Source organism: Rhea pennata, chromosome 8, assembly GCF_028389875.1.
Source record: "Rhea pennata isolate bPtePen1 chromosome 8, bPtePen1.pri, whole genome shotgun sequence".
NCBI lineage: Eukaryota > Metazoa > Chordata > Aves > Rheiformes > Rheidae > Rhea > Rhea pennata.
Window position 1 is genome coordinate 17,959,234 of NC_084670.1, and position 26,300 is coordinate 17,985,533.

Consider the following 26,300-nt stretch of genomic DNA (forward strand, 5'->3'; position numbering starts at 1 on the left):
GGGGTGTGAGGGAAAAGGCCATAAAGAAATGTAAGTGTGTGGCAGGACTCAGAGTTGACTCTGGCAAGTTAAGTAAATATGAAAACTGGCCTATGCTGATAGAAACCTTAATGTAGGCATGACCAAATTAGCTTTTTCTGCTTCCAAGTCCTGAAGACTTTGTAAAGCACTATTTCCTTCCACTGGAGATGTATTGTTTTTTAAAGGATAGAGAATTCCTGACTTGTTCTCTAAATAAGTACAGATCTGAGAGCTTGAATTGGAAACAACTGTTTCATGGCTGCACTGTTAAGCATCAGTAAGGTGACAGAGCAAACCGATGTTTCTGATGAGAATTTTCAAAAGTTTGCTGTCCCACAATACCGTAGCAGGGGTTATAGATTTTAAATTACTCTTGCACTTGAAAACATCTTACCCTAAAAAATGAGATTAATAGAACCAATAGCTTGGAAATAACAAGGAGGACAGGCTTCCACCTGCTTTCTGCAACTGTTATTAGCATTACAAAAAGATAAAAGGTGGTAGATGTGTAGCTGTGAAAAGAAATAACTCAGTCTGCAATACCAAGGGTGCTAATATATTGTGTTGAAGTTCTAAGATAAAACACAACAGTGATGTGGCGCTCTGGATGTTAACATTACAGAAATGCTTGCAAGCAGATCAGATCAAAAAGGAGAACTCTTTATGCAGATTATAAATCAACTAAGCAGCAGCAGTTTTCTGAATTAGTATTAGACATTAACCTTTACATTTTGAGCACTGGTTTAATGTGCTTTTCTGATAGCTCATAAAGGTTAATACTCAAAGGATTAAAGATATTGTACATTATAGTGATTTTTAAAATTTAAAAAATACATGTACATAAACATAAGTTTGTATGCAATATGCCTTCTGCATACTCAAATTTATTAGGCTATTGAAATAGACTATTAAAAGGAGTAAGAGCTGAAAGTAAGTAACTTATTTAACGGATTTGAAAGTAGTACTCAATCAAATATTTTCAGTAATGCTCTGAGCGTGTAAATGTGCATAGCAAAAAAGTAAATGCACTTCAGTCAGCTATCCACTTTATAGTCAGGTTTTCATTTTAAGGTATAGTTTTTTTCCTCTTGCTCAGAGGAGGAAAGAAAATACTAGAACAGATACAGTTGTGTAAACTGTTTGGGAATCATTCTCCAGAAATTTAATGCAGAAGTATTTATTGTTGTAAAATGTAATTAGACTAATTTCAGTATGCTACAAGTGAAATTCAGAGTGAATCTTTTGAAAATAACTCAATATAAACTTGGAAATAAATGTGGTATATAGCTATTGTGTAATAGGATATCTGTCTATCTTGTAAGCTTTGAGCATAAATTGAAAGTTAATGACTGAAACCAGGAAAAAAATACAATATGAAGCTCTTTTAGGCTGTTTTTAAGCCCAGATGCAGACTTCCTCATTAAAAGGGAAATAACATTAACAATATGGTTTAATATATCCCCAGCACTATACTGCAGTTTGCTTTTGAAATTGAGGACTTCAAGAAACGTATTTTGAAAATGGTCTGAATGTACATTCAGATTGTTTTCTTGTTTTGGATCATTAAGATGCGGGCTGGATCTGGGATGTAAATTTTGGATGAAAAGTACTCGTTAGGATGTACAGCATAGACAGGAAGTATTGACTGAGGCTGTTCAAAGAATGTGTTAAGACTTTGTCAGCTGCTTCTGCTGTGGAGAGTTTCTGTTCCTACGCTTCATTCTCCCTTGTGTTGCTTTATATTTGTGTAGCTGTACAGTGAGCAGATTGCTAGTTCTGTTTGGGGGTGTTTTTTGTTTCTCTTTCCCCTCTCACCCTAAAAATTAGTCTTCAACCAGATCACTTTCCCAGTCCGGTTCTTGGTGTGGCCATAAAGGTTCATACTGAGATACATCAGGGAATAGTCTAGGGGCAGGAACAAGCTCCTTCCCTCCACCATATAGTGCTGGTTTACAGGCTGAGATTTATTTGTGTTTGTTATCTTGAGCTAGGGACCATGCAAGTCAAATTTTGCTGCAGACTAATGCACAGATCATGAATAGTCTCTGCGCTCTATGGCAATTCTTCTCTAGCTTTGCATCCTTCAAGCACGTCTCCCAATATGTTGCCTGTGACATAAGAACAGCCTGCATGTTTGAAAAAGCGTAGAAAATAGAGGATTGTTACAAACGTCCTGCAGGGAAAATGTAATTTCATTTAGTTTGACGTCAGAAGTTGAGAACAGTGTCAAGTAAGATTTTGTAGCAGTACACTGTGCATATGGGGATATTACCATAACTGCATTTGCTAGCTTTCAGGTTTTTGTGAGGCCTTTTTACATGCTTGGGACAAGAGTTGGTTTTGAAAAATCTTGTGTTTGTTACTTCCTGTAATTAAGTGGAAGAAAAAGTGAGTATATAACAGAAGTAGATGAGACCAAATTTGGGACTGAAAGAAAACTTTAGTGTGCTTAGGTTTGAGTACCAGATTTGGAGAAGAATTGCTCTATGGAAAGACAAATTAAGACTTATTTTCCCTTTGAGCTAACTGTTCAAATAACATTGCTCTCCATAAAGAAAATGAAGGTGAGGAGAATGAGCTATTTTGAGATGTTATGGTTCACTATGAGTACATTTATCAGTTACTGAATAATACAATAACTGTGAATCATTTGAATATTCTAGTTTAATATCTGCAATACCAGAATATCTCTTAATGGCCTTATGAGTTCAATTAAAATTCTTCTCAGAGGACTTTGAATACTGTGTACAATTTCGATACCATGCCTCAGGACTAAGCTATTTTTTGGGAGATGGAAGGCGGGGGGAAATGGCAGTAAATATGGTGCAGAAATAGCAAATTTTCAGGTAACAAAGTAATTACATTTTCAAGTTCTCATGTTGTTGAACTGGCTTTAACAATTGTTGGTTCTTTCTCTTCCTTCCTGTACTCAAAGACAAATTATGGCCTTGTTAATCTTCATAACTCAATCATTAGAATTTGAGAGACTTTCTTCTGCTGTTGGGGTGCAACATTCTACTTAGAACAACCAAGGAGAATTTTTAGTGATTCCAAATTCTCCCTATTCTAGAGTAGTGTGAAGATGAAACTTTACTCCAGTTCACAGGTAAATGGAAAAAAATTGCCTAGTTCTGTTCTTCAACTACCTTTCTTATTTCATTTCTACAGTAAGCTGAATGTAGCTTCTGTTATGATAGATTCAGGATCTAAACTGTTCATGTCACCTGGATTATTAGATATGAGGTTTAAATTGCTATTGCGTTACTGATGTATATTATCACCTGGATATTTTTAAGTGACATGCGTTGAAACCTTTCCAGAGCTGGCCTTGAGAGTGTAGGAGAAATCCAAATTGTGTGACCTATCACCTTTTACAAACATGACATATAAAACCACCTATTACTTTACTTGATGTGTTTATTTTTATATGGGAAGACTTTGCAAAACGATGTGTGTTAGGAGGAGGATTCCTGTATTGATAGATCTATGCATGACATGACAGGATTATTATCTCCCTATTTTTCAAATCATGTAGGCTAAAATTACAGTGGAAAAGATGAGAAATAAGTGTCATCCTTTAAGGGGGGAAAAAAAACAGAAAACAAATGTTGCTATCCTCTGAATTCATAAAGATATATGCTGCTGACAACTTGTCTGGAGTTCGTGAGGAACTAATTAGACGTAATGGGCTGGGGGAGCAAGAATACAGTGAAGTAGATCCTTGCAAAAGATTATTGAAGACAGTCAGATTGAAGGCAGAGTTTTGAAGACTGACATTGAAAGTACCAAAATAAGCACACTGCTCATCTAGAGAATATTTTAAAATCAGCAATGACTTTTTGTAGGACATGTTCTAAAGTTAGTGGCAGCAGTAGAAAAGTAAAGTACTGTAAATCGTACATGCCTAACTACTAGTGTAGCATTCTTGAACTGCTGCCCATTTAGGACTCTGCAATCTCCTTTAATGGAAGCATGTTTTCTTCAATATTTGAGTTTATTTATTACTTATTTATAAGCTCATATGAAGCTGGTGTTTTAAGCTGAGAATGATTGGATGTTAAAAGTTATCATTTGTAGATGATGGTAGTTATTTAGATCAGAGTTAAGAGATACTCAGGAAAACAGTTTAAGTTGTGTTATTGAAACGTAACCCATTACTTAATTATATTCAGGCTTCTGGGTTTGTTTCCTGAGCCTTGTCTCTCATGAAGAGGTGAGGACATGAAACTTCAAAATTTTGAACAGATACAGGCCTTTGTAACATGAGAACAAAATAGCTTATTGCAGGGTGTGTTATTGTCTTTCTCTAGTTCTTTTCTCACATCAGTTAGTCTGAGTCAAACCAAGTATTAAAAAAAAAAAAAACACTTCTGGCTATACATCTTTTTCAAGTTTTATGATACGGGATCATATCTGAACTGGGTCACTTTACAAAGTAATATCTAAATTTTCCTTTTCATTCTCATTTTGCATGTGTACTTTTCATATAAAATGTGTATCTATTGCAGAGTACATAGTGCTTGTCACAGTCTAATTCTTGTCTTGTGGCGGGGGTAAATGCCTCTTTCCTCTCTCCTGCTGGAACGTGCCAAGATAGTGAAGCAATCGATAATTATTAGTTCTTTAAAGATGGCATTTTCTCTAGAAGATGGTATTCACCTCTACTAGGATTTTGCACAAGAATGAGTGAATGTATTTTCATGCTTTAAGCTAATTTTAATAGATTTTTAAAATTGTTCTTACAATTTCTTACATGTAGGAAGAAAAAGAATGGTGGTTTGTTGTTAAGTGGTATTTGCTGTTACTCTCCATTTTTCAGGTTAGCAGCCAGCACTAATATTAAACTTTACTTTTTGATGTGTTTTTTCTTGATGGGAAGTACCTCAGTGGCATAGTCACGGCAGCAGCTGCCATGCTGGAGTTTCTTTAACTCCAGTTTGATTCCTGAGCGATATGACCTTGGGAATGAAAGGAAGGTGAGGGAGGTATAAGCCCTACAGATGGTCTTCCATTCTTATAACTCTTTCTATAGAAAATACTACTATTTATGGACTTGTAAGTAACATTCTTTAGTGCTTGTCTGCCTTCATTCAAGCTGCTGTTTCATTTGATTGAATTTACTGTCAATTTAAGGTATATAAAAATTATCCAAGTAAACACACTTTAAAAAACTGATCTACTTCTTGTATCTGTATCCTGCATGTATTCAGTCACATTCCAAACTATACAGTTCAATTCTCTTCCTCTTAATTTCCATGTAGTATGTAGTATTTTCTGCATGTTTCCTTCACTTATTTGTCTCACACATTAACTGTATATATAGAAATGTCAGATGTTTCTAATTACTTATATGACTTTTTTTTCCCTACTGTTATATAAATTTAAAGTTCTCTGTTGTCCCCAAGTATGCTCAGTGCAATAAAGAAAGACTTAAGTATCTACTAGGGGTTTCTCCAAATTTGATTTGCAGCAGTAAGTATTACGGTGGCATATGTAGGGAATTATCAGAGATTGCTTCTGCGGCTTGTCAGCTAGCAAAAGGGGGAGGGAAGGGGTGGCCGTGGTTCTGACATCCCCAGAAAATGGGGAGAACCTGTGTCTAGAGGGAAGCATTGATTGTACCCGGATGCTTTTAATGATGCCTGCTCGTTGCGTCCTCTCTAGGTACAAGGCTGGAATAGATGTGAAAGAGAAGCCATTAATGCTTGGACACAAGTCAGGGAAGTGCACAGTGCGGGGGATGTTAGCCTGAGCTAAAAGCAGTACCTATTTTGGAAGACAATATAGACATAGATTGGGACCATACCCCTCTCTTCTGGGACTCATAGCTCCTTGAGGTCTTTATTAGAGTGTCTGAAAAAGCTTCAGCTTGCAGGAGTGTGTACTTTATAGGCCTGGCTAAGCAATAGATGGTGGTTCTTCCTCCCTGCCCCCTCCTCCAAGCACTTCTTTCAAATGCTAGGAAATATGCACAGATAGCTTCCTAGAAGCACATTTTAAGTTTGTGTGTTAGAATATGCTGCTCTGTTTAATAGAACAGAAGTTGATCCTATCTTCATGCAGGAATTTTTCAGGCAAAAGTTAGTTTGTGTATTTTTATCTCCTAAAGATGACATGCTTTAGATTAGGTAGCTCATTACAGAGGAATACACTGGAGATGGTCTTGGGAATGCAGCAGGTTAAACTTCAACCATAAATAGCTTCTGACTGTAGTAATTTCTTCCATTAACTTAAAGGACTTCTTTGTGAAGGTTTTACTGAATGTCATATCTACAGTATTTTTATGCAGCTCTTGGTTATTAATAAGCAGAATATTCTACTTCGATTTAACATTTTTCACACTGCAGTTTGGATGACTAACTGGAGTTTTATTTGAACCTCTTACTAAAATACTTTTGAACTGCAACAAAATAGAAAAGTTTTAGCCTTGAAGAATGACTTTGAAACCTGTGAGCATATCAAAATCGGTTAAACTGGAATTTGGTAAATCTTCTATGAAATTTTTAAGATATGTGAAAACTGATGTGTATATATGCCCTGTAAATTAATTTTGATATATCAAAAGTCTTACCCTATTTTAAGGGTAGAAAGAGGTTAAGTCTATTGTTCAAGATTCCATTCACATGATTGATGCCGGAAAATGAATAAAATGTTTAATCCGCTCTGAAAAAGGAAGCATATTGAGATCACTAGCAAGCATGCTCTATTTTGTCTTTCTGAATATTCAGTAGTATAAGGAGCAACAAATAATTTTTACTAGCTAATGCAGTTATAAAGTCAAAGCCTTTTGCCATTATTTAAATTTAATTTTATTGCATATTCAGTAATATTTGATTTAATAGGCACGTGTATACACGATGGAAGTACAAGCTGTTTTGTGTTGCTGTGGGGCTGTTATATTACAAGTCTCAGTGGTGCGTTGGTTATTTGGAAAGTGATGATTCCCATTTTTAATTTGGCAGATATTGAGGCAGTGATGGTAACAGGAGCTAGATGGGAGAGAATCCTACAAAAGCCTAAAAGCAAAATGGGAAACAACATAGCTAAGTGATGCCATTAGGGCTGAACACTATGAAATCTATTAAATGATCATTAAGATGTCCTTAGGTTAAAAATCCTGAACTTCTTTCCACATCTTCTGTCTATCAACATCTGTATAAAGGTCAGGCCTTCGCTCTGGAGATTAAAAAGGTAGATTTGAAATTACTGTACTATAGGTCAGAATGAGATCAAGACTCAAGAAAATAAAGAATAAGTTTCAAAACAAAAACTCTAAGCAGATTTGTATTTTGAAATTGAAGTGTACTGTTAAGAATTCTTCGTAGTCCACTTAATCTGTAAGTGGAATCTGCCAGCTCCTTTTCGCTCCTGTTACGTAGAAAGCTGTTGAGTCTGAGTGTGTGTGTGTGGTGTGGGGGGTGTTAAAGGTCAAGGCAGGTGCCTGTTTCTTCATGACTTTTCTAATGCTTAGGGGCTTTTTGAATAGACAAAGGAGACCAGTTGTTAGTGAGAAAGCAATTTCCTACCATATCTCAAGGGTCAAAGAAAGAGGGATTATGAAAATTCTATCCAAATGTATCACCGCATATATCAGTGATGCTCTGTAAAAGCCTTGGACAAACGGGAATGTGAAGTAATGGTTCTATAAATAGCTCTGTGTTCGTCCGTAAACCCTTGCTGGAAAGGCATGGAACGAGGTGCCGCATCTCTGCGGATGGCGTTTGGGATGTGGCTGTACATGACTGCGACGCCCAGAGGTGCAGCTGACCACCTGTGGAGGTGACAGAAGGATTTAAGAAGGCTTTTCCGTCCTCCTCTTGCCACTGGAGATGATAACAGCTGGAGCTTTTCCAGCTGGTTGGATTGTAGCTGGGGTGTGAGATTTCTCTTAAGTAACATCACATATAATCAAAACGGCAGATGCTGAGTTTCAATTCTGAAAACTACAGAAAGGGTTCTCAAACCCTCCGCGTCTCGGCACAGTGCCTCGGCTTAAGTAAGCATATATCCTTTTTCTGTAACTAGTGCATGTAAGAACACTGTCTGAGCTGCTAAACGGAGGAACTCGTAAGCTGTGGTGAAAATTGTTGCACAGTCCTAGAAAGTCAAACAAACAAAAAAACAAAATAAAATGCAGCGTTTAGGCATTTGGCCTTTTGCTTTATAAAACAGATGTTAGTACTATCTCTGCTATGTGTTGCTGCATTTATAATGCACAAAATAGTTGGCTGCTAAGCATGATGGCTTAATGAGAGTGGAATGTAGGCTCTCAGCTCTTCCTTTAGTTTTCTGGTGGCTAAAAATAGCTTCTCCAAAGTATAGTGAAGTTAAATGGACTAATGGCTCAGTTGTCTGTTAAAGTTGGGGAGATTAGAGAATCTGTTCCAGGCAATTCCAGTGTCCAAATAATAATTATAATAATAATTCTAGAAAGGAGTTCACGTGTAGGGATTTTTTTTTATGCTTTCTAGATTAAGGAACTTGGTACGTTGTCCTTTACTAGTGTCCTGATGCTTGCATGTTATTGAGAAATTCCTGTTTACTAGCTGAGGATTTCTTATGTTATTTCAGTGACTAAAACTTTTTGACCTTCACTGAAATTGCAGAGAAAATTGTACTGATATTTTTGTAATAAGGCCTTCTTGCTTCTGTGTTATTCTGTAGCTTACTGAGAATGTGCAGTATCTTATAATTGCTTCTTGTGGAGGTGGTAATTGCTGATATGATAATGTGTGGATGGGCAGAATGATCAATCTGTTGATACAGAATTAGATAATACCTGTCAATTAGATTATAGTACCTTTTGTCTTATATTCTGTATTTTAAAAAAAATTCCTTTAGAAATGTCAGTGGACCAGTTTATCATCTAATATTAATTGGGGGTTGGGTTCTTTGGGTTTTACAGTGTGCTGGTTTGATGCTTCTGCTCAAAGATTGAGTTCTTTAATGCAAGTGTGTATACTTAATTTCTGCTTGTAATTAATGTTAACATTGTACCTATTAAACTAATAGCTGTGATGTTAACTTTGCCTTAAGTATATTTTGTTTGTATGTATACCCAACAAACTATAATCCTTGTACCACATGTGTTATTTGCAAAGTTATCAAAGTCATAAGGCAAGATTATGTGCTGCATGTATATTGACTGGCCTTTTTACCTTTGAAAAATCTCATCTGCCAAATAAAATATCATATCCTATATCTTGGATAATACAGTATCATTAACTTTTCCCAATATCTTGAGCCATATCCATATTATTCTGCTTAGGATGTTAGACAAAATTAGGTAAATGTTTCACTTAAAAGGTGTGTGTATATATATATTAGAAGTGAATTAAAACAAAGTTATGTTAACTTCTACAGCAGAAATGCTTTAATTTAGGTGTTTATTCCAAGAGATATTACTAGTTACATTCATTTAGGGGAGGAGGAAGAGTGGTTGTCTCTGGACAAATTACTAGCTTCGGTATTAGCATTGCTTGGAGGTAAATCCTTCATAAAGCTAAGTTCATTAAAATATTGCATCTTAAATAGTCTTGTTTCTTTAGTAAATTATGCTTGAACTTTAAGCATTTCAGAACAGTAAAACAATTGCTTACACCAAACTTTAGTGTAACTACAGGGAAGTCAGTGAAGGAAGACTGAGATGAATTTGCTGGTAAGTGTCTCAGATCTCAGATAACTTGATTTCATCCTGAAGTAATACAAACAATGTATTCATTTCTAGAAGAAATTGGAACTATGTTTAAATATATAGTATTTGTTCAGGAAGAATATTAAAATACTCTTTATTTAGAATGTAGATGCTGTATATATCTAAGAAAATTCTGAGACATTAGGATGAAGTTTTTTGTATCTTTATATGTTATAGAGGATTGCATATGTTCCCATGAAGAAAGTGATCACTCCATGTTCACTTGAAAGTATGTGTGTTTTTTTTAAAAAAAACTTCCAATGTGTATTTTACTCTCAGTTTGAAAATGAAAAATTAAAGTTTTTCTAAGCAACCTCAAAATGTCAAACAGATCTTAATTATTCTTCCATTTAACACTCTTCACTTATTACAATACCTTTGTGAAAGAAAAAATCTGAAGATTCTGTTTCAAAGTATGTTTCAGAAGACTAATTTTTTTCCTATTAAACTTTGAAAATTCAATATTCTGTGCATGGAATGCGTTTGTTGGCTGTAGGAGATGCAATGCATATGCATACCAAGTTCTGCTGTCCAGTCAATATACTAAATATTCAGCCCTGTTTCTGTATGAATCTGCGACAAAGGAACTTTTCTTCCTAAAATACATTGTGCTACTTTGAACTTTTCTCTTTCATTTATCAAATTGTCATTTTATCTACCTATTTTTCTCTATCATTTAAATGGGAGTATGTGTCATTAGCAAATGATGAATATGTGCTTTTATAATGTTACGTGGATTAGATGAGAAATTATTTAATTTTAGTTTCTCTGCTGCGTGCATCCATGTGGGGCTGCACTTCAGGGGGAATTGCTTTGGTCTTCTGGGCACAACTTCTATGATGGATCATTACTGGATCTTCCAGCAAGCACTATGGTATTAACAGTTCATAAAATCTTGTTCCATGTATGTTGAAAGAACTAATTTATAGTTTGGCATTTAAAAGAACTTCCACTACTGTGTGTGTGTGGTCTGCTTGAAAATTACATAAGCAGTTTTTCTCCTGGAAATCTATTCTACTTTATCTTGTTATACTGTCTCAGTTAGTGTAGCACCATTGATATAATTGGTATTTCACATTTTTAATTTAGCTTCTCTTTTTTAAGTAAAAGACAGCAAGGTCTGATAACAGAATGGGAGTGACACTACTATAGGCTTAGTTTCAAATATTGATCTTGTTCCCGGGCACATGTCGTAAGTTGTGACATCAAGCCCCATTCCTTGTAACGGAGGTTTGTGCTGTTTCTCTGGAACATCTGAAACTAGACAGAGTAAGCTTTGTTTCCCCTTTGCTGGCTTCAGCTGGAATTTCTTGATTGGGGTAGGAACTTTTAAGCTGCATGTAACAGTTCAGAAACTACAGAAGTGTCTAATGTATTGGTTGTCAGAGTAGCTAGTGAAGTTTCTTGAATACTGTAGCCATGTGCTGATTTCAGTTTTGAACGCTCCTTGTTTGGGCTATGTCATAGCCTCCTCTGAGTCCGTACGGTCTTGAGAAATGTGATGATTGGAGATTTTCTTCTAATTTCTTCTTTTTTTGCAAGTCTCTGGCAGATCCTTCTAATTTAAAGCAATCAGGAGCTTCTGTAATGATGTAAACTTACAGATGCAGCCAGGCACTCACTGTGAATGTACAAGAATCGCATTTCAATGTGAGTCCTAGCTGAATTTATCCACATATAATGCAATGCATTATGGTTACTCGTACCTTAAACAGCCTGTTCTTACAAAGAAGAGAGCTGTGACTTGGATTAAACTTAAATCCTGATTTGCAACATGTTACTACAGCAAACTAATGCCAAAATCTATTAAGCCTTCAAGTTTTTTTTTTTTTTTTTTTTCCGTTCTTGACACTGGGTGAGTGCTGAGATCTTGACCACAGTCACATTTGCTTCTAGGCAAGAGGAAATAGTCCATGTAGTTCCAGTAATCCAGACAAGCCGTCACATCTGGTTTTATGAATGACTTCGGGGGAAGGGAAGTTTGCAATTGATTAACATTGTTCTTAAAATCAAAGACTACTGCAGTTTCAAGAATTACTGTAGAGAACTTCAGGGACCTTGGCAGTTACCTCAGAAAAACAACTTCTTTCTAACTGAAAAGATTATTCAGAAAATTATACTGAGAGACCTAAGTGCTCCAAATATTTTTTCCAGCTTTTCCAAATGAAATGAAAAAATGAATAAACTTTGTCTTTCTTGAATAACGGTACTTGTTTAAATTGTATATGAAATGAAAATCATCTTTTTCTATTTAAAATTAATAGGTTTGTATTAAATAGTCAGACATTTTTTACTTTTAAAGATAAATATTTGTTAAACGGGTTTTCTTATTGTATTGTGTCAGCAGACAATAAAAATGGCTTCTGAAATTCATGAGAATATGAAAATAAATAGTAATACTTTTTAGGAAAAACATACACAGTTTTACCTTGAGATTTTGGTATGGCCTGTGCCTTCTAAAGATGTGTTGAATGCATGCTAGCTGCACTTCAATATGAAGCCTAAATAATACTGTAAAAACATAAGTTCTCATCAGCTGTGAAGCATGTTGTAGTTTAAGGCTCCATTGTATTTCTGCAAACATTTCTACAAAAATTTAGCAATCTGACTACGTATCCTAGTCCATATTCTCTAGGGTGAGTACATTGGATAACAGTGCACTATACTGTGCTGTTTAAAGTGAGTCTTTGGTGGTTAATACTCAGGATTTTACAGTTATTTTTTTCCTTCTAGGAGGTGGCGGTTTGAGGATCTCTTGAAATTGAGAGTGGTTCAGTACACACAGTTGAAGCAGATGCCCTGATCTGTTCAGCTTCACACCAATCGCTTCTATTCAGCAGCATCAAGTTTCTATCTTTTAGTAATTTAGATGTTTTATTTCTAAATGGGAGTTTTACTGGTAAATTCAGTTTGGCAAAGCACTAGGCTCATTCACTCTTTGGCTCAGAATTGGTATGAGAAAAAGCACAAGGCCTTGATGGGTTTTTGTAAACAACCTCACTGATCTCTTCCACCACATCAGCCAGAATAGACTCTATTGAAAGGCAGGCTAGACCACTGCCCATTACTCTCTGCAGCTATACTTAAAACATTTCCTTGGAGTGCAGAAATTAAAGGCTGGCATCTTGAATTCATCTGTACAAATAGATAGTCTTTGAGCCAGCAATCAAAGTGCGGTTGAATCATTAGGCCGTTGCAGTAGGATAGCTATATGTGTGGTTTCTACATGTATATATTTTTTAAAGCCATAGTATCTAATTTGTGGTCCTTAAGCGTTTATAGTATTAAATACAACTTCTGTTTCATTACATGCTAAAAAGTTTCAGAAATCCTCAGTCTGGCTCATAAACATGTATTTTCCTATTGCAGAGAAGTACCTCTAATTGCTTTCCCCTGAGCCCAGGAGCAGGTGGTTAGGAGCAGCGCTGAGGGCTGCTGCCCTTTGCTGGTGCTAAGGATGAGGTCACCCACGGTCCGGTGCGTTGCAAGGGGAGAAGGGCACCATACCTGGTGCTCTGCTTCTGGGATGCCCAGCAAAAGGTGGCTCTTCTCTTCTAACCAGCAATCACTCTACCAAAATTAAAAAAGGAAAACCAATAATTGGCATCCTATCTTTTGACTTAATTAGATTTTAAAGCAGTGGGACCTGTTTTCTCTGCTGCCAGCAGGAGTGGTTTCGTTGTGACTTAATTCAAAGCATTTCCACTCTAACATGTTTTATGTTAAATGATTCAGGGAGGAGTAAAGGAAGTGGCTGTGTAAAATCTATTGATGACTTCTTGGCACAGAAAATGTGGATGATTCTGCTGTCTTTGCACTGTTTACTCGAGCAGTTCTGCTTGGAAATGTTTAGCCTTCAGGCTGAGGGAATGAGCATCTTTTTTTTTTTTTTTTTTTTTTTTTTTTTTTTTTTGAAACAAACTTTCCCTTTTGGATAAACTCTCTACTAGGTTGAGCTTCTCATCTGTTAGGACAAAGTTCTGCTCCGAGAAGAGGCTTGTAATAGGATATTCTAGCTTTATTTGGTATTTTTTTGCCTTAATTTGTGTTTTAAGTCATTACTCAGAAACAAACAATGCTTGAGCTTGGGGTTTTGGAGGCGCTTTTGTTTAAAACAGAAATCACTGCCCCCTGCCTCTCGATCAGCTGTTAGGAATTCTGGCCGGTTGTGTCCATTTTTATTTTCAGTGGAAGGTTGCCGAGGCTATCGGCACCGGCATCCCTCCAGCACGAGGTTCTCTTGCCCTGGTTGCATCCCGGGAGTAAGGCACATCGCAGCAGAGCCTCTGCGCTTACGTGGTTGCTCTGCTGTTACAGGCGGCTTCGTGCCCCCGGCCGTGTGGCTGCTGCCTTTGGAGGCTGGCTGTGCCTGTGGCCCTCTTGCCAGGTGAGGTGTCTAGGTGACAGGATGCTTGTAGTTCAAAAGCATTATTAACTCTGGATAACAAGAAACAGAAGTATGTCGTCTGGTGTTCCCCTTAGGGTTTTCTTGTAGTATTGCCCCTAGGCTTATGGTTGGTTCTAGTAGAGCTGGCTTGAACTGTGTCTCAGAGTGTGTTCTTGTGTGTGTAAATACTTAGTTTCTTAGAAAATAGCTATTTTCTAACACCAGAATAGATTGCCTTGGCTCAGTAAGCTTGTTAAATGTTGGTGTTATAGGATCAGCACTTGTTATGTTTTTTTTTTTTTTACTTTTTGTGTACAGATCTCAAAGATCTGCCTTTCTCTTAAAAAAAAAAAAAAAAAAAAAAAGGGGGGGGGGGAACTTGCTAGGTGATACACCAGCATGTTTTTTTTAGCAACGCAGAATGTGGATTTCTGTAATGAGTAAGACTGATTAGTTACTGTTTAATTGCAGAGTTGTTACTGATTCAGGTCAATTCTTGCTTTGGATAGTTCTGGATACTTGTGTATGTACAGTTTTGACCACAGATGGGAACAAGTGGTCAAAGCAAGGCTTAGGGGGTTGGAACTGCTTAAACTAGAGTTCTCATGGAAATTGTGTACTGCAACCAAAATTTCACCTTATTTGTTCTTGTCCTGTGTGACAGCGTATATGCGTTCAAGCCTTCATCTTCTCAGCAGCATCGGCAGTGTGAGCAGACGGCAGCAGCCTTTGCGGGCAGGCACGCTCTTGAGCTCTCGGCTGCCTCCGGAGGAGGCTGCAAAAGGAGGCTCTGTACCCTGAAACTCCTCAGTCTAGAGGAAAGTTTTGCTGAGACAGCTCAAACTGAGGAGAGCTTAATTACTGGAAATTTAGAATGCAAATTGCTAATAAAGATTAATTTAACTGGGGACTTGTTAGAGATGCTGTATGTCTGGAACAGGGGCTCGTAAGTCCTGTTTATGGAAGGAAATAACATCCCTGTAACAGGTGGGATGTTGGATTAGGAAAGAGATAAAAACCTCACCTGTAACAAAATACCTTATTGATAGATAAACAATTAACTAAAGTCTCTTTGGAAACCCTAGTCTAGAATATTTCTAAATTATTTATATTTTAATTACATTGATCTAGTTTAAGAAGCATGCATTCTTTTAGCACACTTTAGGTACTCTTACAGAATAAAGGGTGTTGTGGAGTCTTTTTAACATTTGCCTTTCACCTGTAAATTTTGAAAGATAGAGTATCATGCTTTGAAAGAAGTGAATGATAAATTCTAAAATGCTTACAGAGCAGATGCAAATTATTGTGGTTTAAAAGTGTTTTTTATTTATGAACACTTTTGATCTGTTTTAAAAGATTTTTAAAAATGGCTTCAAGATTGGCATACAAATATTTAACTCCCTTGAACCTCTATGCATTAGAGCAAACAATTACTATATAAACTTATTTTCAGTTGTTTCTCAATATGGATCACTCAACAGGCAGTGGTTGGTTCCTTCATTATTGATGTAAGCCCTCTTACTAGTCACTGATCACTATTGATTCTTTTTTTTTTTTTTTCCCCTTTGGAGGAAAAAAAAAAAGCTAACTAAAAATCAAATGTTGATTCCTTCTGTACCTATATATGTAAACAGTGTGATGTATTTCCTAGTAAAACTGTTAATAGCCTTTGTACATATGCATAATAAGTCATATTTTAATCTTCACTAATAGAAATGTATTTATGGGAATCACAAGTGCACTTTAAATTTACATGATTTTTCCCTTTGCGTTCCTTACTCAATTTGACATTTCTAAATTGCTTGCTTGTTATGTCTCTTTCACTAATATACAAATTCTGTGGCAAGATGAGAATTTAGACTACTTTTAGGGAGTTTTTTGTCACTGAAACTATTTTACTAAAAGTGGCAGCTCTGGGTAGACATACTTTAACAGGCTTTAAACATGATCTAATGAACTTGTAGAATTATACTTGAGGACTAGTAGATTGGATCTTGCTTATAGAAGGCAGTATCGGTGGAATATACACAGAGGAAAATATTTTGACCAGCATTATTCATAGGGCATGCATGGTACAGGCACTACCTTTGTGATCCTCAGTTCCCCCATTCTTAAAAAAACAAACCAAAGAGCGCACAGCTCAGAACAGCAGGGAATTCCGTATTACAGATGATCATAGAATTAGAATCGCAAAGCTTTCACGCTTTTTAAATCAAATATATCGTAACTTGAGGTAACTGAATACATTTGTATGTTAATCCAAATTCAGATCAGTTACCTTTATTTCATAATCTTTTTTTTGTTCTGCAGAAAGAAATGGGTTTCTCTGGTCTGAGTTGATATTCTTTTTTTAAAAAAAAATAAATAAAACTTACTGTACATGATATCTACAGATCCCTCTTTCTGAGATGCAAATGCAGATTTTTTTTTTTTTTTTTTTTTAGCCTGATGCTTTCACCCTGAACTCCTTCTCAAGGTTTTTCTCTCACCTTCATGTCTCCAGGAGCAAATAGTCGTGATAACTAATCTTGCACCAAAACTAACTTTCATGTTCTTAATCATCCCTTCAAATACCTCACCATCTTTCCAAATAACTACAAAGTCTAGACAATCTTTGTCATGTTTAAGAAAACTTACTGTATCTTTGCTCTTTCAGATAGCTACTTACTCAGTGAACGTATGGTCCAAGCTGTATGTTCTGAATTAAGATGAGATCCAATTCTGAATTCAGGAGAACTACTCTTTGATCTTTATTCACTTGGCTCTAGCTAAGTTTCCTTGGCGGGAAGCTACTGTCTATTTGCACTCTTACTTCTGTGATACGTAAGGCCACACAAGTGTGACTTCATCAGTGCTGGTGGTTTGAAGACTCTCCCCCCTGCCGCCTTACTATAGCAATGCCTATTCATCACAAAAAAGGGTTTTTTTTCACTTCAGCCAAGGTTGCCTGCACAAAGGAAATAAGACAGATTCACTTTTTAATAGCCTTCTTAAATGCATATTTTTCAGTAACATCTTAAAGACAATTCATATATAAAGATGCCAGTATTGCTTTACACATTTGAAAAGCATCACTAAATTTGGGAGGGGGGGATAAACTTTTTACGCTCTTCAGAAGGAGTTATTTAACTTCTAGTAAATGTATTTTAAAATTGTAGTTAATAATTGTAAGAATTAAGTCTTATTTCCTATACCCATTAGTTCTATTAAAACACAATTAAATCTAGAAAACTAAATGTGGGTCACTAGCTCTGAGGCATAAAACTGCCTGGCAGGCAGGCATGACAAATTCAGAAGTATTTAAATCTTCTGCTGCTAAAAATAGGCATAATAAAGATGTCACTAAATTTAAAATGAATCTGTTGTAAAGCCTAACTCCAGTTAGCATGTAATGTCCTGTGAGCTTATAGCTTTAGAACAGCACGAGTGTAGTCCTGCAGTTAATAAATGGTCTTACTGATTAAGCTTTTAATATACTAGGGTTTAAAGCCCAGTGGTTTTAATCATGTAGGATGCATTATCAGGAAATCACATTTCTGGTAGTCATATTATTGTTTTTCTTTCCAGGGGGATGCCAGAAGTCTTCTAGTCTCTGAGAATGTGAGCACTGGCCAAAAGTTGGACTTTTCAGATACAATGGTACAGCAGAAGCTGGATGAAGTAAAGGACCAAATCAAACGAGAAATAAGGAAGGAACTTAAAATCAAGGAAGGAGCCGAGAACCTCAGGAAAGTCACAACGGATAAAAAAAACTTGGCATATGTGGACAACATTTTGAAAAAGTCAAATAAGAAGTTAGAAGACTTGCATCATAAGTTACAGGAGTTAAATGCACACATTGTTGTAACAGATCCTGAAGATGTTACAGGTACTGTACACTACTGTAAAATTAGTTTTTTTCCTCTTAACTCAGGAAAGCTGTTAACTATAGCCCATTTCACTTCAATGAAAAAAAAAAGAGAGCAAATCAGTAATGGGTGAGTTTCACCTATGTATGCTTATTTCTTCTGACTTGCGCATAAATGTCCATTCCCTTGGAGTTTTAAATTGCCTTCTGGAGAGCATTTCAAAGAGTACTTGATGCCAGAAGACTGACTAAATATCACTTCTTTACTTATAACTATAACTATATTAAAATGTTCTTAAGTATTTTAATATTCCTAAAAACTTCACTTAAAAGCAAATTTCAGTAGTTGTTGCAGTGACTGTCTCTGACTGAATCCACAGGCATCAATGTTAACATACCTTTTTATTCTATAAGTTATGTGTTTTCATGAAACTCTTCTAATAACTTAAAGGTAATTCTAAAAACCATTTTCCAATTCTGCCATACATTTTGTAGCTTATCATACAATTTTTACTGAGGCAATAATTTCTTAACTCTTTGGCTTTTCCACATTGAGGTTGCCATTTAAGATATTTTGAAAATATTTTAACTAGTATTTTCTGTAGCAAGGCAGGAGGTTGATATTAATTTTTCAATGTATTTCTTTAAAATACCAAGGGTGATATTTTTAGATGGAATGTTGTGAAAATAAACAGTCTAACAAATGACTTTTTCACTCTTATGAAATGACTAATGAGATATTGCCAGCCTGATGATTTCACATTACATAGACTTGTCTTGGCAAAAAGTCCATAAATGTACACATGCCATTGAGGGTGTTTGTGAAGTGAATGTCAACCCTGAAGCAGCTTGGACATTAGAGTAAAATGGACATCCCTGGTTTTGAAGAAAGGTTACAGTAAGAGCTTAAGAATATATTGGCAGGTAACGTGAATAATTCACAGTATCTGGTGCTCTGACGTAGTTGCAGTATCCATGGTAGACCTGCAGTATTCTACTTTTTTTTTTTTTTTTTTTTTTTTTTTATCAAGAGAAAACAGCCAGAAGCAGTGAGCAAAGCAGCATGAAAAGGACATGAATATTACAGTGTATTTTTTGTAGATAGCCGGTGAGGTTTTTCTTGTAGGTGTGAATCATTGTTTCATATAGGCTAAGGCTTATGAAAGTCCGTCTGAGTGTTAACACTAGTGTGGCTGTTAAAAGGCTGAATAGAACAGAAAGAAAATCACATGCAAAACCTGTATGGACCTCAAATATAAAAATAGGCACTGATTTGTGAAGTTCATCTTGTAGCAGAATTTCAAGTGTCTGAGCACTGAGTGCTGTCCCTGGAGTGCCCCCCTCCAGGGTAGCATTAAAAGCTGTGTCGCAATGACTTAATGAGTAATGTCTTCCTTCTCCACGACTCCAGAAATACGACAGATCCTAGGAAAGCATTTATTGACTGTGAAAGATCATCTGTGTATAAAGAACTAAGTAACATCATTCAGGCCCTTGGTACACTTCTGATCCGTAGTACATTTCTGAAAAGGCCAGCATGCCCATCACTTTTGTGAATAACTTGGCAGCCAGGCTTTTCTCACCTTGCATTTGAATGCCACAGACTTCATGAAAGACCTAGGGAATAAAACATCAAGGCTGATAATTTTCTCTGCTTCTACATGCTAAAACTTATTACTATGTCTTCAATTTCCTCTCTGTTCAAAAACTTACAAGCAGATAGCTTTTTGTAGTCTTTTATTGAAATATGCCAAGGGGACTACATTATTTTTGATTTACTATTCACTATTTTTGATTTACAATTTACTATTTTGATTATTGCATGTTAAACACTTGTCATAAGTAATGTGCTAATGTTTAAGAAGGAACTTGTGAATTTTAAGGTCTTTGTTCTCTACTTAGCATCACAACTGATACTTCTATATAAGACCAATTCATAATAGAATATATTTTACAATCTTCTTAAAGATGCTTCATAAGGTCTTTAATTTTATCTTATAGATACAGGTGTAGGTATAGATATTTTAGATCAAGATCTACAAGTACCCCCCTCCTCCAAAGGAGAAATGGTTGAATTTTCATGTTTACCTTTTAATTAAATTACCTGTCGCCTTCCTTATTCGTGATCACTAACTCAGAGGGATGGGGAGAGATACTGTCCTATCAATAAATATTCTGTCTTTAGACTAGCAGAAGCATGTCATTTAAGTGATATTTTGATTATAATACTGAAGTCCTGGATTTGACTGTAAGGTATTTGTGAGCTCAGTCCTTGGAAAAAAAACAGGCTGGTAATATAAAATTTAGGACACTTGAATATATGTATATATTCAACAAATATATAAAGCCATGTAGCCCTAAAGGTCACTGTCATCTGACAGAGTACACTTCTGTGGAGATATCACAGCTTTCTCAGTCTGAGAATTCTTGCTTTTGCTTGAGATCACTGTAGGGAATTTAATAATTGCTTACTGATGACTGTAGGAACATCCCAAGTGTGTGCACTGTTGCCAGTGGTGAGCTATATTATAAGTTGCAACTTCATGCTTAAACTGACCTTTTTGGTCAGTTAGTGGCAAGTGCTTTAGAGAAAATATCTCTATTATTTAGAGAAAATATCTCTATGTTTCAGCATACATATTGTGTAGTCTAAAATAGAATAAAGAGGGTTCAAGAACTGTGGGAGGAAAAAATAGGAAAATAGCATCAGTTAAGGTCTATATATTCTTTATATAGTTACACTTTTTGTAAAGCACCAAATGTTCCCTGTCTTCTAGAGTGCACTGTGTGGGTTATTGAGGGCTCTAAGTAGCAAGAGTATTGCAGGTCAAGATTGAGGTCTATTGAGAAGTAACACTGGTAACTCTAGAAAATCTTTGCCTGTAAGATGATGATCCTTTTGATCTGGTGTGGCCTGTACTCTGAAGACTGAACAATTCCTGCTGGTTGGCGGTAATTCGTGTTGGTGACTTGGAAGTTGTTTAACCTCTTTGTTCCTGTATCTGAAAAGTGGGTGTGAACATGTATTTGTAAACTCCTCCAGATCTGCAGCTGAGTGCTGTGCAAGCTGTTATGACTCATATTGTTGCTTACACTGTCAAGCAGTAATTGTTGCTTTCTTTTTAATGGACCACTAATTTGTAGTGCAGCTACCATATGGGGGAGGGGGGTGCAGTATAATCAATGCATGTTGAAACCATTACATTACAGTGTAGTCTTAATAAGTTACTGCAGGCAAACATATGCTAATAAGATTCCCTTTCAAGTTACTGAAGACATTTTGGTGATGCTTTGCCTGCAGCAGAGAGCCTTCCATGTCCTAATATTATAGGAAATTATTTTCACAGTGCTTTAAAAATTGGTATTGAACTTTAACCAAAAACTAGTTTCTTGAAAAGCTGCATTGCTGAATGCAAGCGTAGATCTGGCAACTTTTGTATCACACGGAAACAACTTGTGGTGTAGCATATGTTTACTTTCCATTATGGAGTTACTGGTAAATCTAGATTTGTTCTAGAAAGGAGACTTTGTACCCAGCTCTGCCCTTATGCGGAGTGTTAGTCAGACTAGGAGGAAGAGTTTTAAAATTAGTAAGTCAGCACTTAGAAGTGAAGCAATGCAGCAATACAAAATGAGTAGGATAAGCCTACTAACCATTACTGCTGAAAATCTGAGTTTTATTTTAATGCATCATACGAGAATGACAATTTCCATATTAGAAATGAAAATATTTCATGTCTCAAATATGCTTCTACACAGTAGTATAGATTGATATTTGTCTCGTGTCTAAAACTGAACACTTGAAAATAGTAAAAACTTTTTTAATATGACTCAGCAAGGTATAATGTTGAACCAGATTTTGTGGCGAGTCACAGATTTAATTAGCTGTGTGTATATGTATAGGTAATGTTTATAGGAAATATTCAGTTGGTTGCTTGGAAGAGATATTTTTGATGCTGTTTAAGTTACTCATGCCCAAGAACATCTTTCCTTTCTGCTTTTCTTGAGGAAAATGAGTAGCTGACAGAAGAGAGACTTTACTTTCCCAACAAATGAAGTGGCTAATCCCCTCAGATACCAAAGAGTCCATATAAAATCACACATGAGACTAATTATAGGACAAAAATCAGAGGCAGCAACTTCTTAAACAACAGGCTCCACCTACAAGGCTCATCCATAGGAATGTCATAGTAACTTTAGGGAACCTTACTATGGAATAACAATATTGAAGCAGTTTGAAACAATCCACGGTCACTTGTTTAGTGGTTAAAATTTGCTGTTTACCTAATTGAAATTCAATTCCACCTAGGCAGTTTCCAGTAGGTCAGCATTGGATCTCTTTCTTGAGTATAGGATATCCATTATTGTCTTGGACTACTGCTTGCTGTCAGCTCAAGTATGAGACCAAAGACTCCATGAGAAAAGCCTCCCTGCCTCTAGCAAAGCCTGAATGTGCATCACTGATGTTTCTGTTGGGCATGACACTGACAAGGCTAGCTACCATTAAAAAGCTTCAGATGAGATTAACTGTTAACCAAAGGGTGCATGCAGCTAATTGGGTAACTTAGCGTTACGCTGTAGTGCCACCTGGGAACCCAAATTCAAAGTTGCACAGGATTCTAGATTTCATGCTGAGCTTGTTGAACAGATGCTGGGTGCATTATCATCTCGGGAACAATCTCCACAGGAGTGGGCAGCCGTCTTGGAAAGCTTAGGGTTGTGTCACTACTCCAAGGATACAGTTTAGATAGGAGTGTTTGTAAAAGGCAATTTATAAGCAAGTAACTTTCCTTATGAGCACTGTGCAAAGACTTGGCCAAACTGAAAAGATTTTCAGAAGAGCAAAGATTGGTATTAAGATAAACATTTTAAATTGAAAACTTATTATCTAGATGCAGTCCAGACATCTTAAAAGCAACTATCACCTTACTGACTTGCTTTATTAAATCTTATATTTTTGTGAAAACAAGATACCGTTAAATTATATAGCATAAGAAACTCAAAATATATTGGTTGGGTTAAGAAAGGAAGGTTGGCTAGCCTGGAAAGCTACAGCTTTCAGTTTAACCTGGGTGCAAGGCCAAGTGCTAGGGACTTGCATCAACATGGATATGCATTAATAACAAGCTGTGCAAAACCTAGCATTGAGCAACAAGATTTACGTTGTATAACTGTAGAGCAGAATTATCATGCTGGCTATATCACATGATGTCAAGTTTCCTTGAAGTACATCTGTTTATTCACTCAATAGTCACCATACCAAGGGGGAAAAATGACTAAGAGCACTAATCCACTGCCCAGCAAAGCTCTTACTATCTGTTGCAAAGTTAGACTTGAATGCACCCAAAATGACTAGTCTTATACTGTCTTTATTGGTCGATAACTGGCAATCTAGAAACCGTCTTGTCTTCCCTGGTCCCTTTCTCCTTGCTCTGAAAATTACCTACTTCACCAAACTGTAAACTACTTCAATTCTTGTTGAAGCATGTACCTAAATCCTACTGATTGAAATTATTGTAATGAACTTACTTGTATTACGATGATGACTAAATGTCTCCAGATGAGACTTGAGCCCCACTGTACAGTGCTTTACACTAATAGGTAAGAGAGAGTTAGCTGTACCCAAGTGATTGCAATTTAAGCAGACATTACAAAGAAACAGATAAGGCAGACACAGCTTGTAGTGCTGCTGCAAAGATTGTCAACACTTTCCATAATAGAACTGCTTTGTCTAAGTGACTTAAAACTTTAATCTAAATTCTTCTATAGAAAGCTGCTTCAGGCTGCTTACTGTATTATAACAGGATAAGGGAAGAAGTTGCTTTGAAGCCATTTCTAGAAAGGCTTGGGGAATGTTTTTTTTATTAAGAAAACTTTCTAGGAAACCATATTGCTTCATGCGTGGAAGTTTAGTGAAGAGCTGTTATGAATGAAAGCAGACTATTTCTTTATCATTATTGATCCATATGGAAGAACATGTTTTCTATTGCTCCCGGTTACCAGCTAAACATATTGGTAGAACTTTTTGAACTAAATGGTGGAGGGGAAGTCAGATGCACAAGTGCCGACCCAGCTAGGTGATATGGTTAGACCGTCTCAATGCAGGTGCACAAAGGGAGAGGAGTAAGAGCTGCATGGGCAACCTGAATTGTGGCATCTCTGCTGAGGGCTTGACTTGCAATTTGAGCGTTGTTTTAAACAAGCAAAGGTAGAGTGCTTGTGTGCATCCTAAAGTTGTGAAAACAGTTCAGGAGGACCACGGTTGTCCCATGGATCAGCAGAGGACTAGGATCTTTATGTGGTAGAAGTCTGCATCATAAATCTAAACTTGGTAAATATTCATTTATGCAACTAATCTACCTTACAAGGAAACCTGATGCTGTGGCTTGCACACTGTTGCTTTTTCCTCATTGTTTTAACTTTGAATAGATTGTTAGGTGAGGATTAGTTGACTGTGAAGAGGAGTAAGAGGAAAGCATGTTATTAATCTTTGTTTTATTAAGAACAGTTTTAGGTTAAAGCTCTGCAAGTGCAATGCTTCATAAAGAAATTGGGCCAAAATGTAGAGAACATGAACTGGAAAACATGAGGAACAGCACACTCTTCTGAAGCCTCAAGTACTTTCTGTTAATGCACAACCTCCAAGTAGTGGAGCTGTAGAGAGTCTTAAAGAAGCTTGAAGTGAAGACTATGAAATGGAGTGCAAAAGAGGAAATTAAGTTCTGCTTACAAGAAATCTGTATGTAGCCATGACAAAGACAGCAATTTAAAAGAAGGAAATTGCATTGCAAACTTGGAGACTTAATACACTTTATTTCAAAACTGGTTATTGGAAGCCTCTACAGAAGAAATATGAAATGGCAGATAAACCTCCTCCTGCCAGCACCTCAAAATTAATAATTTGGGAGTTACTAGTTTAGTGCCTACGTGTTTTAATAAACAAGGAAGATTTCAGAGTCTTGATCTATTAGCATAGTTTTAATTCTAGGAAAATTAATTAAAATTGAAATTATACTGTTATGATAACAGATAAGTATCTTTCAGGAGAACATCTAGTGGCCTGTGTCTATAGGGGAAGTTGTCTCTCTGTTTTTCGTGTAAAGAGAATCAACAACAAAATTTTTTTTAAAAAAAAAAAAAACTATTCTATTACAGAATATTTAAGAACTAGGAAATAGTTCAGTTCACTTATTTTTGGGGTGGAGATTAACAATTCATGTTGCATAACCTGGAATTTGAACCAGTGATTAATATCCTTTTCTGGAGGAGGACTGCAAGTTGAAGAGCTTGACTTCATAGTCTTATGACTTCATAGTCTTATGTCTACATTCTTTAAGAAAAAAGATTTTTCTATTGTCTAGTCTTAATTTTGACATAAACTCTCTGCAGTGTTCATTACCAGAAATGGCACGTTAAAATCCATGAGGAATACAGCTACTTAAAAAATCTATCTTTAGATTATGCTCACCGGTATTGAGTATTGTTATCCAAGTTTGTTTTTAAAGCACTTAAATTTTAAATTGGCGATTTAAGAAGGTGTAATGGCAAACTGTATTTTTAATTGACTGAAGACATTCCAGAAGAAATAAATCTCCTTTGAAACAAAAATAGACCTAGCTGCAAACCTACCTATTTTACCACCCCCGGAAGTGATTCATGTGAATTAAGACACGTGTAGGAGTCTCTAGGCTTTCTTGAGGCTTTTCATGTTAAGGCGCATTTGCAGTTCCATTGCAAAGTAGCTCTGGACAGGACGATCAGTCTTAATACCTAACTAAAATTTTACAGCTTTATTTCAGCTATACCTTAATAGAATAGAAAAATTTGTTGCGTGTATTACATCTTATATTTAACTTACAGATTGTCCCAGGACTCCTGATACTCCAAACAGCGATCCTCGTTTTTCTACTAACAATAGATTGATGGCCTTAAAAAAGCAACTGGATATAGAACTGAAGGTAAAACAAGGAGCGGAGAATATGATACAGATGTATTCAAATGGCTCTTCAAAGGTAAGGCGCTGGAATGGTTAAAGAATGTGGAAATGATCGTGGATCTTTTTTCATGTTGCTGTGGTGTGTGTGAATTTAAAATATACAAAATAGCATATTGCTTATATTTTTTTTTAATTAGGTAATATTGTAGAATCTGCTATAAATTGCTATACCTTTTTTGTTGTGGTTTAATACCTGTTCAAGATGCTCAAAATGGTTATTTTATCAGTTTGTCCACAGGCAACCCAACCTACATAACAAATCCAGTTTACTAAATTTAGCACATCTAGTAATCTTTGATTATGTGTGATCCGCTAAGCAACAAAGCTTGGTATGACACTGAGTGGTGTCTGCCTT

At 36.2% G+C, this 26,300-nt stretch overlaps 1 protein-coding gene across 4 annotated transcripts in view; it reads left to right on the top strand.

Annotated features, from left to right (window-relative positions):
• Positions 1 to 26,300, top strand: part of PKN2 (protein kinase N2) — a 56,557-nt gene that overhangs the window by 7,037 nt on the left and 23,220 nt on the right. For all 4 annotated transcript variants that reach the window (XM_062582163.1, XM_062582164.1, XM_062582166.1 and 1 more), the window contains exons 2-3: positions 17,670 to 17,970; positions 25,810 to 25,961. In XM_062582163.1, coding sequence (XP_062438147.1) covers positions 17,670 to 17,970; positions 25,810 to 25,961 — 453 coding nt within the window. The remainder of the gene's footprint in view (positions 1 to 17,669; positions 17,971 to 25,809; positions 25,962 to 26,300) is intronic.